The following is a 19161-nucleotide window of genomic DNA, read 5'->3' as shown; positions in this document are numbered from 1 at the left end:
CCTTGCAGCAGATGATCTGACCTGCATAGAGCACAGCCTAGAAACAGGTAGTTGTAATTCACTGGTCAATTTAAAAAACACCGCTCTTAAGCAGTGTTGTGATTTTACTGTATACAATTTGCAAAGGAAAATGTCACAGAAGGGAGATTTGTTCCTTTACGGGTAGTTCCTAAAGGCCTCTAAGATCAGAGACCCAGAACACAGGGTAGTGTATAAGACCAGTGAATGACTGCAGAGGAGTTGAAAGGAGGTGATGGAAAGTGTGAGGCAAGACAGGATGTGGACCCCATTGTTAACACCCCTGCCAAGTGCAAAGAAAGGATGCAGTGCACTGGCATTAGCAGCAGTTGACTACACAGCCTCTGAAAGGCTTTAGTGTAAAAGCAGTCTGAGTGCCACGGGTACCTCAGCTGCTGCTGCTTGCCCAGATGTTAAAGCTGTTGTCTTTTTCTCTTTCACTCAGCTCAACACGGTGGCAGCAGATCGAAGTTTCACAAGCAGAGACATTGAATCGGGTGTTATGCAGCTGAACACCGAAGTGTGCCCCATTGGGAAGCTGTCTCGCCGGGGCTTCTACCTGGCTTTCCAGAACTCTGGGGCTTGTGTAGCGATGGTGTCTGTCCGAGTGTATTACAAGACTTGCCCGGAGGCAGTGCGGGGTCTGGCCCGTTTTCCAGAGACACTAGCGGGTTCAGAGGGGCTGACAGAAGTGCCTGGGGTCTGTGTGGAGTACGCAGCTGAAGAAGTGGGTTCTCCGCCCCGGATGCACTGCAGCACTGACGGGGAGTGGCTGGTACCCGTGGGCCGATGCCTTTGTGCTGTGGGGTTTGAGGAAGTCGATGGGAGCTGCGTAGGTGAGTATGCAGACAGACACTGGCTGCGGGCCACGGGAGAGGTTCCAGGGAGCTGGAGATCAGAGCACTTTGTAAAGTGGGATCAGGGGAGTTAGTGTGGTCTGCTCCCCTCCTGCCTGCCCCCTGTGCCTGCCAGGTGTATCTCATAACCTTTCCTCCCCTCAGCCTCTCTTTTTTGATTGCAATTTTTCTCCTCCTGTGTCAGGTGTAAGAGCTGCACACACCTCTCCACTCCCTCTTGGGCTTCATCCAGGAGCCTTCAGCTCTGGAGCTAGTTTCTGCGAGCTGTAACTGTGTGATTGACACTGACTCACTCAACAACTGGTTCCCAACCCTTAAATGGCAGCCTTGTTCTCTCAGGGCAGATGGGTCAGACACATGGAACAGTGGGTTTGCCCCGTGACTAGAAAGCTGAGAGCTGGAGAGGGGCAAGTTTCTCCCTCTGTCTCCCCTTCTGCTTGGACCAGGATGGCTTTTCTGCCACGGGAAACCGCATAAAGCACATTGCGCAATACCATCGGTGCCTGTTTCATTTCTGAGGAAGAGCAATCAGTGAGCATAGGAGTCACCATGCTACTGGAGCCACGGATTGAGCCAGGGCTGTTGGAACAAGCAGTGCAGCACTCTCCCTTTGTCGCAGAGGGACAAGATTCAGCTTCTCAGGGCAACTTTGTGCGTTTGCCAGGGGAGAGGACATGTGTCGTGTTTTGGGGGAGTATGTGTCGCTGCAGAGAGAGAGGTAAAAGAGAGCACATCTCTGCTCTTGTCAGAGCTATATGGCATAAGGCTAAGCCACAAGAAAAAGGAATCCATGTAGTGCTGTCAGGGTCAGTGGGTGCCCCGTCTCTCTGCTTGGTTCTGCCTTTGCTCTGCCACGAGGATCTGGTGCCCTTGGGAATCCCTGCTGCTTGCTGCTCATTTCGCTTGGGGAGCTGGTGGAGGCTGAAGCACAAAATCCTTGCCCTCCTCCAGCAATCCCCTCCTTGCACAGCCCAGCCAGTTTTTCCACTTAGGTGCTACAGAGCTCTCCCCGCCCTCCTGAGAGCACTGCCCTGGTAAGGGGCAGGGAAGCTGTCAAGTCTGGGCAAGCCCTGGCTACTATCACAGCACAGGTTCCTTCTACATCTGTGCTTTTATCCCGCTCCGCCCAAGCACAGCTGCAGCCAGAATTGTCTTTTGTAGGCTCAGTAGGGACCGGGGAGGTCTCCCAGGAAAGGAAGGGCAGAGCGGAGACCCTGTCGGGGGCAGGGTGAGGCACTTACCATCCAGAGCCGGCTCTCACTGGAGGATCAGAGGAGGCGGTGACTGTAGGTGGCCTGCTGGGGGTGTCTTGGGGTCCTCTCCCTCAATGGAAAAGACCAGGCACTGATTGTGCAAGGGACATGGGAACAGTCCAGGTCAGGATAAAGGCTGAGGTCACAGCCTCCGCTTTGTCCTCAGAAGATGGAAGGAAGGACTTCTCCTTCAAAGGGGGTCAGGATGGAGGAAGACCTGGCAGTGTCTTCTGGTTCTGAGTTTTGCCTTAAGCAGGAGCTGACAAAAGGGAAGCTGATCCCTGCCCTCATAACAGGGAAGAGAACCAGCCCTCCATTACAGGACAGGAGGCAACAGAAAGCCACAGGTCGAGGTTCTCAGCTCGCTCACCCAAGCCCTGGGTGAATCCCCAGCCGTATAAAGCTCTGCTGGGCACACGATGGCTCAGCCATCCCGTGATTCCAGGAAAAAATGTGCCTGCCCAGAGCCTCCCATAGCCGGCAAACCCAGAGCTGCACGATGAACTTCCTCGGGTGGGTCACTCACCACGACCCTAGGGCGGGCTGTGCGGCTGGCCGCCGCCTGGGCTCCCCACCACGGGCGGTGCACTGAAGGGGGAGCCGGCGCCCCCACCCGAGGGGCACCTGTGGGAGCAGGGCGGGCAGGGCCCTCCCGGTGCCCGGCCGGCAGCTCCCAGGCCTGCTTTCCCCATAGCGTCGCCGGGGGCGGGCGCCCAAGGCTGGGGAGCCCGAGGGGCCGGCGGGAGCCGGGGCTGCCGGCTGCGCACCTGCCCTGCTGCAGCCGCGGGCCGCCGGGGAGGGCGGGCAGGCGGCGGCGGCTCCCTGGCCAGCGCCGCCTCATCGCTGCGAGGCCCCGCCGCCCCCAGCCCCCGCCCGGCCGCGGCCTGCGCCCCCCTTGCCGAGGCGTCGGGCCCGCCACCGCGAGGCCTCGGGGGGCTCCGCCCTGAGGCGGCGGGGCCGCTCCCTGCCGGGCCGCGGGCGCTCGCCTGGCGGCGGGGCCCGGCTGTGCGCGCCGCTCCCAGGGCGCCGGTCGTAGGCCGGCCCGGGCTTGCCCGGCCCGGGCCGTGCTGTGCTCATACCGGCTGCGCCCGGGGCCGGGGCCGTGCCGGCGGCGGACTGCCTCGGCTGCCGCTGCGCCCCGACCCGGCTGCCCCGCTGTGGCCGTCGAGGGCCGCCCTGCTGCCGGGGACTCGGCACCGCCGGCGGGCCGGGCGGGTGGGGGTGGCGGGCTGGGGCAGCGGAGGCCTCACAGAGGCGCCTCCGGGGACCCGGGGGCTGCACCGGCAAAGGCCGCCGGCCCCAAATGTCCCTGTTTCCCCCCCGGGGTCCGTGTGCTGTGCCGTGTTGGTGCAGGCAGTGGTGCCCGGGCAGCCCCGGGACCGACACCGGGCTCTGGCCCTGCACCTTGTCTGTTTTTCCTCGCTGCTGTCAAAGCTCTCCTGACCCAAACTGATCGACTGTCAGGAATTTGGAAATCTGATGCTGGAGCAAAGTGACAGGAGGCCACAAAGCTTTCATCTGCCTTCAGCGTGAGGCAGCGTTCTTGGTTGCGAGCGGCCTAGAGATCAAAGTCACTTTTCTTCTTGCCTGCGTCTCAAGGGGATGATGTGATCCGGAGTATCAATGGAATCTCTTCGGGCTGGTGACAATCAGTGTTGAGCCTTTGGATTCTTTCAGCAGCTTTTGCTGTCCCTGACTGCACAGTGGCATGATTGCAGCTCAGTGACACGTCCCTGAGCAGTTCTGTCACTTCCCAAAACCAGGAGGTGCTGGTTGCTTCTACTTGGTGTGATTATTTCACCTTTCTGTGCTCTTTAGGCTTCACTGCTGTGAATCCTTCTGGCCCATGTACTGTCAATGGCTGTGCAATGGTATCACCATGCAACTGATGGGGTGGCTGTCATCCATCACCTGGAGTTAACGGGGCAGCCTGCCTGCCATCCCAGGGCAAGGGGGAGGGGGGGGGCAATAGGAGTGAGATGAAGCCAATTCTCCGATGATAGTTGAGAGAGAGATCTCCACATACAGTGAAGGTAATGACTTCTTCTGAGACTGATGGTGAGGAATCTTGTTTGGCCTTTGTTAGTGGAAATGTTTTTAGGTCCCCTAGGTGTTCCTCTGCATCACATAGTAGGAATGGCTGGATTGTTTTTTGTTTTCTGGATAAAAGGTCATTTCCTGTGCTGTGCTCCACCACAGTACACCATTTGTGTCAGGCTCCTGAGCAGATGGCTTTCTCCGTTGGTATGTCCTAAGGGATTACACAGGACACTGTTGCTTTTATAGCACAATACGAAAAGGGCCATTCCCACAGTGCTCCAGTTAAATGCAAGGTGGTAGCTGTGACAGAAAAGCAGGGTATGCATTCCCCAACCATCTGATTAGCAATGTTTCTTTAGTTTAAGAACGTTTGATAGATTCATTTAGGACAGGCTGGTAAGCCATTAAATTCACAGGTTCCTTCAGCCTCCCTCGCTCATTTTCTCCTTGCTACACACCTGTAAAAGTGAAGCATTGACCTTGAGATTACTGGTAGACATGCCAGCGCTTCTGTAGATCAAGCTAACAGTAATACAGCAAAAACAGAGTCAGGTGTTAGAGAGTGATGTGGCTGCTTATTTTTGTAGGCCTGCAAGTAGAAAGCACGTGGCACAGATTCTCTTGCAGTTTGTGTTGGCTCTGTAGCCAGTTACGCTCAGCATTGTTAGGCCAGCTGATAGTTATCTAGATATTACCCAGGGCTCTACTAGGTGATGCTGTGGTACAAAACTTGAAATCAGAAAAGCTGCTTCTGCTAAAAAGCCCACTGGCTATCCCATAGGAAATCAGCAAGTAGAGGACTCTGAGGAGCACAAGGACTTGGAGCTGGCATTTACAGCTCTTATTTATGGTGTGGAAAGCTTGAAGGGCAAGGTGGGGACCAGTCTTGGTTTATGATGAAAGAAGTCTCTGAGGCTGACTAGCTTAGCTTCTGTTTTCATATGGCACCCATGATGAATAAGATTTCCCTTCCTCAGTCTACAAGTCTCATTATAACATTGATCCTACCTTGAGTTTGCACCTCTTCTCTGTCTGCTGTGAGAAGATGATCAGTCTAGGTGACCTGCAGGGGTCCCTTCCAACCTAAATATGTCTGTGAGCTAAGAAAATGGAAGAAAAGTGAACAGATAAAGGAGCGTTTGAGAAGCAGGTGTTTTCTTGTTGATTTTGGTGTATTGTTGATCTGATATTGACTTCTTTGTCTCATCACAGCCTGCCAGCGAGGATTCTACCGCCACTCCCTAGAGACTAAACGCTGCCTGAAGTGCCCCCCCAACAGCTTGTCCAGTGAGTCAGGGGCTACGTCTTGTTCCTGCAATGCAGGCTTCTACCGAGCACCTTCAGAGGGCCAGAACATTGCTTGTACCCGTGAGTCTCAAATAGAAAGAACAATATCTATACAGACGGAGGGGTGAACTTACTGAGAGCAGCCTTACAGAGAAGGACTTAGGGATACTGATGGGCAAAAAGTTGGACATGAGCTGGCCACGTGTGCTTGCAGCTCAGAAACTCAATTGTATCCTGGGCTGCATGAAAGGAAGCATGGCTGGCAGGTCAGGGGAGGTGGTTCTCTTCCTCTACTCTGCTCTCTTGAGAACTGACCCGGAGTAGTGCATCCAGCTCTGGGGTGCAAAAGAGACATGGACCTGCTAAAGTGAATCCAGAAGAGGGCTGGAGCACTTCTTCTAATGAAGAAAGGCTGAGAGAGCTGGGGTTGTTCAGCCTGGAGAAGAGAAGGCTTTGGGGAAATCTTATTGTGGCCTTTGAATACCTGAAGGGGGCATGTAAGAAAAACAGAGAGACTTTATGACCGTGGCCTGTAGTGACAGGACAAGGGGCAGTCGTTTTTAACTGATAGAGAGTGGATTTAGATGCGACATACGGAAGGCATTTCTATGTCAGTGAGGGTGGTGAGACACCAGAGCAGGTTGCTCAGAGAAGCTGTGGATGCCCTGTGTTTGGGGGCTAGGTTGGATGGGCCTTTGAGCAATCTGATCCGGTGGAAGTTGTCCCTGCCATGGCAGGGGGATTGTACTAGGTGATCTGTAAAGGTCCCTACCAACCCAAATCATTCTGTGATTTTTATGAACAAAGAGATGGAAGGAAATGAAATGTTGGGAAATGGGAGTGAGAGATCAGAGAGGGAGAGGCTGGGGAGACAGAGGGCTCCATTCAAAATGCATCAGCAGAAGGGAAACTGCCACAATTACTTTGGGTATTAACAGCTGGATCTAATACTTTCTTTCATACTTCTTGTAGGCCCCCCCTCAGCTCCCCGCAATGTCAGCTTCTCCCTTATTGGCACGCAGCTGAGTCTGTGGTGGCAGCCACCCAGCGACCACGGTGGGCGAAAGGACCTGACTTACACAGTCTTCTGTCGTCGTTGCCATTTCCTGGCATGTGAGCCATGTGAGGCTGGTGTGGTATTCTCCCCCAGTGCTTCCGGTCTCACGAAACCCGCTGTGGATGTAGATGGCCTGGAAGCTTACACCAACTACACATTTGCTGTGGAAGCCCACAATGGTGTCTCGGGAATGGGACCTGCTCCTCAGAGAACAGCTCCAGCTGTCTGGGTCGCAGTTGGACATGCAGGTTAGCAGAAGCAGAGACAAGAATTTCCTGCTCATCAGGAAAAGGAAGAGGAATCTCTGTGAATGTTTAGGCTTTCTCCATCTTTTTCTGTCTGCTGCATGTGTTGGTATGGTATGATAAGGACTCTAAGATACTTCTGCCTCTGGCATGTAGAGTCCATCAGTCATATTCCTTGCAAGTCAAAGCAGCAGTAATCTTTACCCACCAAGAGGTATGAATCCACCAAGGACTTAACAGAGGTGAGGAGGATAAAGCTGTCCCTGTCATACGCTAGTGTAGTCCAGCCTAAGTATTGTCACCTGTGTGACAGGAAGAACATGGACTGTGGCATGAAGTATTCCCCATGACTCGGTATTGCAAAACATCCAGCGAAACACAACAGAAACCCTGCTGTAACTCGGGGGGGCAGGGGGGGAAGCTTTGGAAGCATGGAGAAATAGGGATGTTAAAAACATGCAAGTTCTTGACACGTTTCTGTAGTTTAGCTTCAAGCTGGCTAGTTTGCCTGTCCTGCGAATACTTTCCAGAGTGCTGTGAAATGTGATTATAGAAAAGTGACATCGTAGTGCTCAACAGCCCTTGGTGCTTTCCTCAAGTTCTGATTTAGTCATGAAATCTGGCTTTTCTTCCTGATGCTATGCAGGGGCAGCGCAACTCTGAGCTAGAGAAGCAGAGCTACTCTTGGCATGCTTCTTCACTTCCTGGTGATGATGAAGGACAAGGAGAGAACCAGGCCTGACTCTTCAGTCCTTGCAGACTGTTGAGAATTATATTTTTATTCATGAACAGCATGCATTTGCAGTCAGCTGAGAGATTTTGAGCATTTAATTTCACTGTGCCCTTATGAAATGGAGCTGTGTTCATAAATCACGTAGGGTGGTTGTGTTACTACTGCTGTAAAAGCACAAACCCCTAACACTTTTACTTCAAATTACACATTTTCAGTGCAGTCCTTGATTAAGTAATTTCTTCTTTAAGCAGTAATTTCTTAGAACACTGATTTTGTTTAGAAGGCCAAAGTTATGCTTCCACTGTTGGGGTAGAAGCATACTACTATTTATGGAAAGCAATTAATAAAAACTGGAGATCTCATTTCCCTTTCACCACAGAAGAGAAAGATGAGGGAGTGGCAGTGGCATAGAGAGTCGGTTCCAATTGTGTGGTGTGACCAGAGAAGGAAAGCGAGAGCTTCTGGTGGAGAGAGGGCCTGGTTTGCATTGTGTTTGTATTTCTTCCTGATGTTCTCTGTTCTCTCCCCTGCAGCCCCGGTGACAGTGTCCCAGTTTATCCTGACACAAAGAGATGACAGCAGTCTTTCTGTTTCTTGGCTTGCCCCACGGCAGCGCAGCCGGACCTCAGTGGAGTATGAGGTCATGTTCTTTGAGAAGGTGAGGTCTACCTCTTCCCCCTCTCACCCAAGGCAGGGTGGAAGTGTCCTCTTTGTTCAGCATGTATTTGTTACTTGACCCTGTTTGATTTCTGCAGGGAGAGGAGGCACGTTACACAGTGAAGCACCTCCTTGAGCCAAATGTCACCCTGAGGGACCTGCAGCCAGACACAGCCTACCTGCTTCGTGTGAGATCCATCACACCCCTCGGGCCTGGACCCTACTCCCCAGAGCAGGAATTCCGCACCCTTCCACCAGGTAAAGAACAATCACTGATACCTCATTTGGGAGAAACTCACTTCTCCATCAGATTGTATATTCACACAGTACATGGATCTCTGTGTTCTGCTAGCAGTGGGTCACAGACACCACATTCTTGAGTTCCATGTCACCAGGACCAAGCCTACTGCTTTGTAAAAATGTAGAACAAGGAGAAATGTATCTTGTTTCCTTGCTGTTGTATAAAATCTACTTGTACTTTCCCATTCAGAACTGATCAGACTCAGGTTTGTTTGTAGTTACCTGGAGACTTCCACTTTATCAAACAATGGAGTTTGTTCTCTCTTCATTCCACACATTCTCAGATCCTCCTGCTGACCTTATGGATAATTTTAGAAATACATCCATTGAAATTATGCCTTTGAAAGGCTAGTTTTACTCTAATGAAATAAGGACATGGAAGAAAACAAAGGCATGCCTTAATGTAACTAAATAAATAAACTGTGTAAAAGCTGATAAGGAGTTGTGTTACCATGATTGGAGTGTAATTTAAAGATTGGGCTTTTTTTGGCACCAGGAGCTTTTGGTAAAATTTTCCTGAAGTCACAGTGCCAAATGATGATGTCGTCAAAGATTTTTAACCAACATTATAATGTACCACAAAGATTCTGTTAAAAATACTTAAGTTAACATGTACCTTAGGTGATTTTTATTATAAAAGAACACGTTAGAAAATACTTTCATCCAGATTATGCTTTTTATTAAATAAAAGTTGATGACTTCCTCATGCCAACAGGGAGGTGTTTTGAATGTGAAAGGAATTGAAAAGAAGTGCCAGCAAGGTTTCATTTGGTGGGAGTTCTTTGATAATACTAGAAGCATTGTTTAGCTGTAAAGGTCTAGGCATATTAGTGGAACAAGACTTGCAAGGTGAGACAATTTTTTCTAATCTGAATTTGAGAATTTAGGTTCCTTAATTTCCTGTAGAAGTGCTGTGTACCTGAAAGCTTGTCCATTTTATTAGTAAAAGATATCATTTCACCTTCCAAATCTTGCCTTTTCAATATTAACAAAAAAGAACGTTAACTCTGCCTCTTGATTTCTGCTTAACTAAGCTGGTGATTTTTAATAATTTCAGTGGGATGAGTCAGCGTCAAATTGAGCAAGAATAACAAGTGTTAATTAGGCTTTACGCATGCTGACCATTGGACTGGATGTTAGGAAACACTTCCAGACATGGTTGTTTGTGTTGCACAAGCTGTTCCTTGCTTTAAAATCTGCTCATTTATTGAAACAATTTCTTTAGGAATTTTCTTTCTTCTAGATGTTTTCCTAAATCCTTTTAGGGAAAATATTAAAAAATGTAGACTCTCTTAGATATGGGTATGAACACTTCCTATTAATGTATTTTTAAGTTTTTGAAATAGTTTTTAAAGTTATAGGAAATAAGGTTTAAAAACACATACTTCACACCAACAAGTTAATGCAGCATTTCCTCTGATGAATTCAATATACTATATGGAAATGGATGGCTTTAGGTTGAGAATCTAAATGGAAGAAGACAACCGGTGTTATGTGAATGCTATCTGAATGCTGTCCAATCACAACATGAAACCACCTGACGCTTGGTTTTGAGAAAGCAGGAACAGGATGTTAGACTGCAGGTTTGTAAGTCAGTACTTGCTTGTTTCAAAAGTCCTGAGCAGACAGTGGCTTCTGTTAAGGTAATTAGGCAAAAGACCAACCCTACAGACTGATGGAAGCGAAGGGGGTAATTAATTTCATAAACAAGAAGAGAGTCAAGTTAGACTGCTGGGGAAAGTCTTTGCTGTGCCGTAGTCTAAGTCAGCTACTGAGCAGGAAGCAGGATCTGATCTGAAAGAGCAGTTGGAGAGGATTGGGAGGGAAGGAACAGCTGTTCTTTGTTTTTGAAAGTGTCATGGAATTTATATAGGAAATCAGGCATTGGGACAAATTACTCAACTAGAAGACCAAACTGTAGATAAGTCAACCACATACCCCCCAGAAGGTGCTCCATGCACATGAATAACAGTATGATTAGGACTCAAATCTGGTGGCCCTGCTGCCTGGAAGACAAATGGCTGTAGCTTACCTAATACCATTGGTTGGTAGAAGTGGTTGCTACATTCCAGACAAATGGTTCTTGGTCTTTTAAATGATGCATGGCCTTTCTCTTTGTTTCTTCAGACACAGGAGCTCTGTCTGGTGGAGTCATAGTCTCTATTATCTTTGGAGTTCTACTGTTTGTTGGGCTGCTTATGGGATTTTTCATCTTTCGGCGAAAGTAAGTGTTGATTTTTAGTATTGAAAAAGGTGTAGATGTAGGAATAGCTGAGCTACAGGAGCTTGAGAAAGAGAGGGAGGGTGGGAGGAAAGGCCTCGATTTCTCACGGGATATTGGATAGGTAGAGGTTAGGTAGAGAAGTCAGACCAGTGTGCTGCAGCAAGGTGGAATGAGTCTCAGTAAATAATTTGGATTAGCAGGACTGGAGGGCTTGATCTGTCTGTAAGATGGTGCTTGCTGCTGAAGACAGAAGAAAATGTGATGATTTCTCAGTTTTGTTACAAACTAGCCCTACCGTACTGTTATCAAGACAGATTAATAAAAATATTGTTATGGTACAATCATTTCTGTATCTGCTGGTCAATTAAGTGGGCAATAAATGTATCCAGCCATTTCAAACCATTTTCCATACACCATTACCGTAGTGGTTCTCTACCCAGATACAAAATTCTGCTTCCTTTCTAAATGTCTATAAAGCTACTATTGTTTGGTTTTAAGAAGATCAGGTATCGTGCTGAAAGTGTACAGAAAACATGAAATAAATAGAAATTAATCTGTAATTCAGCACGCAGAAGGATGAACAAAACTACCTGCATGGAAACAAAGCCCTGTTTCTAAATGTAGATGAAGCATCACATTTTCTTGCTAAATGTACTCTACCAAGTAGGTGCAGTGCCTGATTCTGCTTTGCTTTGCACTACTCTGAACTCTGTCCCTGACCAATTGGGGCAGACACCCTGGAAGTCTTGCTTTTGTCTTTGCTATCTGCTGACCACTTTATTTTCATGACTGCTTCTTATGTTCCAGGCAGGCTCGTCGGAGACAGGCACGGCCAGATTACAATACTTCAGGCTTTGATCGAGGTGAGCTTTAAAGGAGTAGCAGAACTAGGGAGAAAAGCCTGGAATGGATTGGAAGGAATGAAAAGAAATAGTAGTTTCAAACCAGACACTGGCATGGATTTTCTGATGTAATTCACCTCTTCCGGTAACAGCTCTAGTCTTCAATGTATGTCTGGTAGATTTGTTTACTGCCATTGTCAGAATCCCGTGGATTCACCTTTGCTTCCGTAGATTTGCCCTACAAAGCTTGTCCAAAGACCTGACAGGTTAGTTTGCTCTTTTGTTTCCCTTTACCATAGAGAAGGTTTGGTTGAAGCCCTATGTAGACCTGCAACCATATGATGACCCCAGCAGAGGGGTGCTGGAATTCACTAAGGAACTGGATGTCTCTTGTGTCACTATGGAAAATGTGATTGGAGAGGGTGAGTTACTTGTTGCTCTCCCCATCTTTCAGTTTCCCCTATATTTTGCTGCCTATTCCTGAGTTCATCTGTGACCTTTTGCTTCTGATTGTCCTTAGGGGAGTTTGGGGAGGTTTATCGTGGGTCCCTGCGGCTCCCAGGGAAAGAACGTATCGTGGTTGCCATCAAGACCCTGAAGTCAACGTATTCAGACTCACAGTGGTGGAACTTCCTGCGTGAAGCGACAATTATGGGGCAGTTCAATCACCCAAACATTGTGCGTCTGGAAGGAGTCGTCACCAAAAGTAAGAGTGTATGGGAGAGAATCATGGAATGAGAGCAGAAACTGGCATATTGCTTGGGCCTTCCTCAGAGAGGATGCTGTCAGAGAGGCTGCGCAGGGAGAAGACAGGCATCATTGTGTTAGCCTATGGCAGGGAGTGACAGGAGGGGAGGGAAGAGAGGTATGGATTTCCGACACTCACGAGACAATGTTACGGGAGGCCTTCTTGGGTTGGTGAGTGGATGAGAAGTTGGGATAGGGTAAGGGACACTGTAAGGTTACATGTGTGACACAAGGAGGAAAAAAAGATCATTGGGAGAGGCCTAAGGAGAAGGGTCAGCCAGCTGTGCCAGCAGGGTGGGTATGTTGGCTGGGCCTGGATACGGTTCTCTGTGTTGGAGCAAAGTGGAGAGCATGGATAGGCAAGAGCAGGAGAACTGCAAAAAGGCTGACATCTTTTTGTCTTCCTCAAGGGAGGCCAATGATGATCATCACCGAGTATATGGAGAATGGAGCGCTGGATACCTTCCTCCGGGTGAGAGACTCCAATCTGTAATAGGCTTGTGTACTGCTGGAACTTGCACTTGACCTGGATTTAGGACCCTGAGAGAAGACTTTAGAAATAAGATTCAGACATCCACTTACTTTCTGCTCACTAACATTTCTGGTCTCAGCAGCTGAAGCTTGATGCCATCCAGTTTGCTCAGCGTCCAGAGTGCTGTCTTTGGTAGTTGAAGTGCAGGTGCCTAATGATGACTCTGGAGACCACCACCAGTCCCTTAGCGAGAACCTGTTGGGTCCTTGAGGCTGCAGCATTACATTTTGGCTTGTTTACCAATGCCCACTTTTGCAAGTTGATAAGTCCAGTAACTAGAAACCAAGCAGACTGATGTCACTTGACCAGGATCTTCTCTCACTTCTTCCATGCAGGAGAATGAGGAAAAATTTAGCCCTGTGCAGCTTGTGAGTATGCTGCAGGGAATAGCCTCTGGCATGACCTACCTTTCAGAGCACAACTATGTGCACCGGGATCTGGCTGCTCGCAACATTCTGGTAACACGCAGTCTTCAGTGCAAGGTGTCTGACTTTGGTCTCTCCCGAATATTGGAGAATGATGCAGAGGGAACCTATGAAACCAAGGTAATTCAGGAACAACCTCTCAGTCTTGTAAATGAACTGTGGTCTCGGGGGGATCAGGATTCTGCCAGGTAAGAGTGGCAGAATTTCTTCACAATAGGAAACACCAGGCTGGGGGAAGATTTGGATGGAAAAATCTCTGAGGAAAACCCATAGTAAAACTGCAAGTCACAGCGTGGGTGATTCAGAAGGTGGTACTTCTCTGAGGTCCATGTTGATTTTGTTTGCTAAGAGATTCAGGGGGACTGTGGTTTTAAAATGAGAAGCAAATTAAGAGGACTGATCTTTTGGATTCAGTTAACTATATCTGGCTTTGAAGATGGCCCTGCTGTGATCAGGGGTTTGGACTCAAGACACCTACAGGTCTCTTTCAATGGAAGTTCCAGTGATTCTAATGTCTGGAGTCATCCAATATAGGGCTGTGACTGGCATCAGGCTCTTACTCCTGGTTTTGTGTAGCATTCAACTGAACAGCTTAAACTCATTCACTTTCCCAGAATGTTTCTGTCCTTTTGAGAAGTTTCCCCAGGGGTGGTTACACGTTTCTTCAAGTGAAGCTGGCCCAGTCTTTGAACCACTTTGTAAGGTCCTTGCACAGGAGTACTGGAGAAATACAGCTCAATGATACTTGTTGGATACACTGTGTTGCTGCTTTTTCACAGGGTGGTAAGATTCCCATTCGATGGACAGCCCCAGAGGCCATTGCTCATCGGATTTTCACCTCAGCCAGTGATGTCTGGAGCTTTGGAATTGTCATGTGGGAGGTGCTGTCATTTGGTGACAAACCGTATGGGGACATGACCAATCAAGAGGTAACCGACACTGAGCTCAAGTGCTGATTAAAAAAATAACGAGGCACGTAGGCCCAACTTTTGTAGATCTCCCTCAGCCTGCAGTCTTGACGTTCTTTTGAATACACAAGTACTGTGTCTCCCTCTCTGCGAAAAATCAATGCAAGAAGGTCAAGGGCAGTAAGCGTTTGGGTGTCCGAACTGTGTTCAGGTCTCAGCAGCAGTGAGCCAAATTGAAGACTAGTTAAATCAGCCATGGCCTTTGTGTCTGGAGATGTTCTCTGTTAGTTTCTTTCTGTCCTTGCTCTGGGGTGTTATGTCTGGTCTCATTCTAGGTACAGCACATCTGTAAGGTTAGCACATGCTGTTGAAATTATTCCTTAAAGCCTGGTTCCACTTTTCTCTCTGGGCCTGTGCCAGGATCATCTGGTCCTCACTTCTCACGAGCACATGCCCTAAATGGCAAATGGGGGCTAAGCCAGTAAAGAATCGAAAGTACGTGCATATGCTGCTTCACTCTTTGACATCCCTCAGATGTCTTGATCCTTTGCTGTGCTGCCCAAACCCTACTTCATACACGTGTAATCTGCTTCAACACCTCCTGACTGCACACTGTGCGGAATGGTGAACTGCCTGCTCCCAGCCCCGCAGAGGGCTCTGCCTCCTCTTTCGAACTCTCTGCTCTTGGCCTGATTTCTCTCTGTCCTCTTGTGCAGGTGATGAAAAGCTTAGAGGATGGGTACCGGCTCCCCCCACCTGTGGACTGCCCGTCTATCCTCTATGAGCTCATGAAGTGCTGCTGGTCACAAGACAGGATGAGGAGGCCTCATTTTCAGGAAATCCGGGCACAGCTGCAACATTTCATCTCAAGTCCGCAGCTCCTCCGTCCTGTTGCAGACTTTGATCCCAGGTGAGCAGGCTGTCACTGGAAGAAGAGACTTTAAGTGAGAGATTTTCACCTCCCCGCCTCCTGCAGGAGAAGAGGCAGTGCTGGCAAGGCAGGCTGGCCAGAGGCATTTTGAATGCTCAGTGTGCAGAAGATAGTAGTCATCTCTCTCTCTGATGGTGGCAGAGGGCACAGCCATTGGCCTGGGCACTCTGACCTCGCTGTGCAGGAAGCGGATAAGTTGGCCTAGCCCTGGCAGGGGTTGCTTGCCCTTTAGCTACTGTCTCATAGTGCAGGCCATTTAAGGTAATTGCCTGGCTAATGAGGGGTTTATCTGTCTTTAGGGTAACGCTCCGGCTCCCCAGCTGCAGTGGGTCTGATGGGATCCCGTATCGATCCATCCCTGAGTGGCTGGAATCCATTCGCATGAAGCGCTACATCTCCAACTTCCGCACTGCTGGCCTGGACACCATGGAGTCCATTCTGGAGCTCACTGCTGAGTAAGGGCAGGCTAAGCTCCCACAGGGCGCCCCGGGTATGCTACAGGTAGCTGTGTCTGTTCCTGTGCTACCTGAACAGGCACTTGTATTTACTTGGAAGGCTTCTCTCCATCCTTCTGTATATAGTTAAATGGAAGTGGACTGTGAGACTAATTCCCTAACTGTCCGTGCTTGAGGCTCTTCAGGGGTCTGAGCTGTTCTGAACTCGCAGTGGACACAAACAGCAAGGGGAAATGACAGATGGCAGACAGTTCTCTAACCTTAACCATCTTTCCAGCCTTGTAGGACTTTATGAGATAATTTTCTTGCCTTGAACACCAGATGGGCTGGTGATATTGCCCCCCATCATCAGCTGGGCACTGTTCTATCACAGAGCAAAGTCCTTCTGGGCCCCTTAGAAGGACTCGGGTCAGATGCTTTACCAACGTAGCTGTGTTCTGTTGCAGGGCTGGGGATGTGCAGCCAGCTCCAGCCAGGGCAGTTACATAAACAAATGAGCAGGGACAGACCTGCTAAAGGGCTGAGACATGGCCCATATCACGAGCTGAAGTGGACAGAGCCCTGATTTCATGGGAGCACAGGCCTAGTCATAAGGTGGGAAAAGCCAGTTGACTGGGTGGGCAGAGGTAGCCGGGGAAGGGCAGGAACATGAAGAAGTTTCTGCCCTCTAGAGGAAAGGTAGGCGCAGTAGGAGGCACTGAGGGAAAGGAAGCTTTCTGAACTAATGCTTAGTAACTTTCTGCCCTTATCCACATCCAAGTCCCCAAGGAACAAGAACAGCAATTAATTTCTTTCTTTCTTTCTTTTCCCTTTTCCTTCAGGGACTTGAAACAGATGGGAGTGTCACTTCCAGGCCACCAGAAGAGGATCCTGTGTAGCATCCAAGGCTTTAAGGAGTGATCAGTCATTGCTCTCTTAAGCTTGCTAAATGCCCATTCTTACCAGATATCACTTGGAATCATTCCTATGGCAATTGCTTCCAAATGAGTGACTGGGACAAGCAAAGCAAAACAAGCAGAACTGAAAGGGCTCCTGAGGCAACACCACCTGCTCTCATTTCTGTTCCCCCTTGCTTTAGCTCTACAGCAGCCATCGATATGTTTCAGAGCACTGGTCATAGAAACTGTTCTCAGCCCTGTCTGCTGTAGTCTGTTCTGTGCAGCACTAAGTAATCCCTGTAGTCCACATACTGGAGTTTCAGACCCTCAGTATATCATGTGGAAACATAAGGATACATATGAAGTGGGTTGGGGGCAGTGGATAATGCTTTAAGATTGGAGCTGAGGGTTCAGGTAGACTGGGGCGTTCAAGGAATGTGCACAGGGACACAGACATGTAGAGATTGGGCCCATTCACTCCCTGGCATACATCCCTTCTCACTTCAGCAGCCTTCTGTCTTCCTTGTTTTACAACAGGAATGAACTATTCAGTCTTCCACAAGGCTGCTGGTAAGGGATGTATATTTTAATTCAGCTGTTCTTGCCTTAAACAGCAACTCACGGTGTACTTCTTTCTTTGGAGGAGAAGTCGGGAATAGCGGCACACCGTGCTACAACTTGTGCGATCACGTAACCTCAGCATGTTGCTCTTTTGCACATGCACACTTCAGGAGGGGGGATTTACATCTCTCCAACTTGCTTAATACTTTTACTTGTGCCATGGACAGAAAACCCCTTAGGTACCTATTTTTCTCTGCCCCTTTTTAAAAGAGAAAATAGTCTTGTTTGGCTGGATAGGGTATTTGCAACAGAAAAATGTGTAGGTGGTCTGTCTTATTCCTTCTCTGTGGAGGAAATGTTATTATTTATCAGAGCTCAAGACAGTTATAGACTGTAAATAATATTTTGTAAATAAACCTGTGGCAGAGCAGGCTGTGTTGGACTTCTTTGGGTCATTTCAAATCTGATTGGGACCCTTAATTTAGCGTGTATATTGTAAATTCCAGCAGGGTCCTTACATCCACATTTAGTTGTTTCAGCCAATGTTCTTTGTCCACTAACTGCAGATTTAATGTGGAAATGCAGTTGCATTTAGGATTAAAGGATATATATGCAGCTGGTCATGTCAGACTTTTTTTTCCTCTAAATCCAGTTACAGCTGTATCCATCATTAGCCAAGCCTATCTTTGTACAGCTCCTGCGCTTAATTCCCAAACCATGAGAAGTATTAGAAGCTACTGCTGTAGTTTGATGAAATACGTGTGGGTAGTACTTTCTCCTGCAGAACAGACTGGGGGGTGGCAGTGTGTGTGTGGTGATGGTGGAAGAAAATCTCCCTCTGATGTTCCTAAGACTTTCTCCTACTTGGGAAGAGTAGTCACCTCAAGACTTATTTTTCAGTGATTGAAGTAAGTCCAGGTTGGTGAAGAAGGTGAGTGATAGCCATTCAGCAATCAGTTATTTGCTGTAGATAGCTATCGGTATTTCCTTAATTGTATAATGCTTCAAATTCTTAAGGCTATAAATTAACACTCCTGCCTCTGGGAAGGTCTTGCTTAACTGTAAATGACAGAAGGGTTATGAAGCAGAGATCTGAAGCACTGCAAATGAAAGCAAGGCAGCTGGTTTCTGTTCAACCCAAGAAGCAGCAGAGTATATACAAGGACCCATAGTGAACGTGTGCCTCAGCTACTCAAGATAAGCTCTTGTTAGATAATAAATACAAGTTGCTACATGGCGGATATCCAGGCTAGAAGATAAGCCCTGATGAGGCTGACACAAGAGTATGAGCTTGTGCCATGCACAGGTAAACTTCAGACTACCCTTGCAAATGATAGAAAATTGGGAGTGGTTGGTCCATCAGGTAGTTGTGCTGCCATTCAGAGGGACCTCAACAGGCAGGGAAGAGGGGAAGAGAGGAGACTCGTGATGCCGAGCAAAGGGAAAGGCCGAGCCCTGCAGCTGGGGAGGAATAGCCCCACGCACCAGTACCTGCTGGCGGCTGGCTGGCTGGGAAGCAGCTCGGCAGGAGCAGACTTGGAGGCCATAGCGAACAGCGTGCTGCACTCGAGCTGGTAGCGTGCCCTTGTAGTGAAGGGGGCCAGTGGTGTCGGGGCGACATTAGCAAACGCATTGCTGGTGGCTGGAAGGAGGTGCTTGTTCCCCTCTGCTCAGCACTGTGTCCAGGTTCGGGCTCCCCAGTACAAAGGAACACATGGGCTTACTGGAGCAAGTCCAGTGAGAGGCCACTGTGATTTTGAAGGGATTAGAGCATCTGACATATGAGAGGCTGAGAAAGCTGGGACTATTCAGCCTTGAGATGAGAATGTTTTGGTGGCTCTTGCTATGGTGTATAAATACCTGATAGGAGGGATCAAAGAAGAGGGAGCCAGACTCTCCTCAGTAGTATCCAGTGAAAGGAGCAGCTATGGGAACACACCAAAATACAATTAATCCCATTTGAAGGTAAGAAAAAAAACTTACTGTGAGTGTTGTTCAACACTGGAGCAGGTTACCCAGGGAGGCTGTGGAGTTCTCATCCACGGAGGTGTTATAAAACCGATGTGGGTACATCCCTGAGTGACCTGCTCCGGCTGCCCCTGCTCTGAGCAGGGAGGTCCAGCTCGCAGGAGCTGCTGAGTCTGCCAGCCTGGTAGGGGCAGCTCGGCCGTGTCCTCAGGTACAGCCAGCAGCAAGCCTGAGCACGTATTC

The 19161-nt window shown here is 48.8% G+C and overlaps 1 protein-coding gene across 2 annotated transcripts in view; it reads left to right on the top strand.

The window, feature by feature from the left end:
• The window catches only part of EPHA1 (EPH receptor A1), a 33860-nt gene extending 16480 nt beyond the window's left edge, over positions 1–17380 (top strand). For both annotated transcript variants that reach the window (XM_040596960.1, XM_040596959.1), the window contains exons 4-18: positions 464–854; positions 5381–5536; positions 6428–6760; positions 8024–8148; positions 8246–8405; positions 10575–10671; positions 11479–11534; positions 11813–11935; positions 12034–12219; positions 12671–12732; positions 13128–13337; positions 13997–14146; positions 14842–15035; positions 15356–15511; positions 16333–17380. In XM_040596960.1, the coding sequence (XP_040452894.1) occupies positions 464–854; positions 5381–5536; positions 6428–6760; positions 8024–8148; positions 8246–8405; positions 10575–10671; positions 11479–11534; positions 11813–11935; positions 12034–12219; positions 12671–12732; positions 13128–13337; positions 13997–14146; positions 14842–15035; positions 15356–15511; positions 16333–16411 (2478 nt within the window). In that variant the 3' untranslated portion in view covers positions 16412–17380. The remainder of the gene's footprint in view (positions 1–463; positions 855–5380; positions 5537–6427; positions 6761–8023; positions 8149–8245; positions 8406–10574; positions 10672–11478; positions 11535–11812; positions 11936–12033; positions 12220–12670; positions 12733–13127; positions 13338–13996; positions 14147–14841; positions 15036–15355; positions 15512–16332) is intronic.
• The last annotated feature ends 1781 nt before the right edge of the window (positions 17381–19161 follow it).

This window comes from Falco naumanni, chromosome 5 (assembly GCF_017639655.2).
Source record: "Falco naumanni isolate bFalNau1 chromosome 5, bFalNau1.pat, whole genome shotgun sequence".
NCBI lineage: Eukaryota > Metazoa > Chordata > Aves > Falconiformes > Falconidae > Falco > Falco naumanni.
The sequence above is the reverse complement of the archived record's forward strand: the minus strand, read 5'-3'. Positions and strand labels throughout refer to the sequence as shown.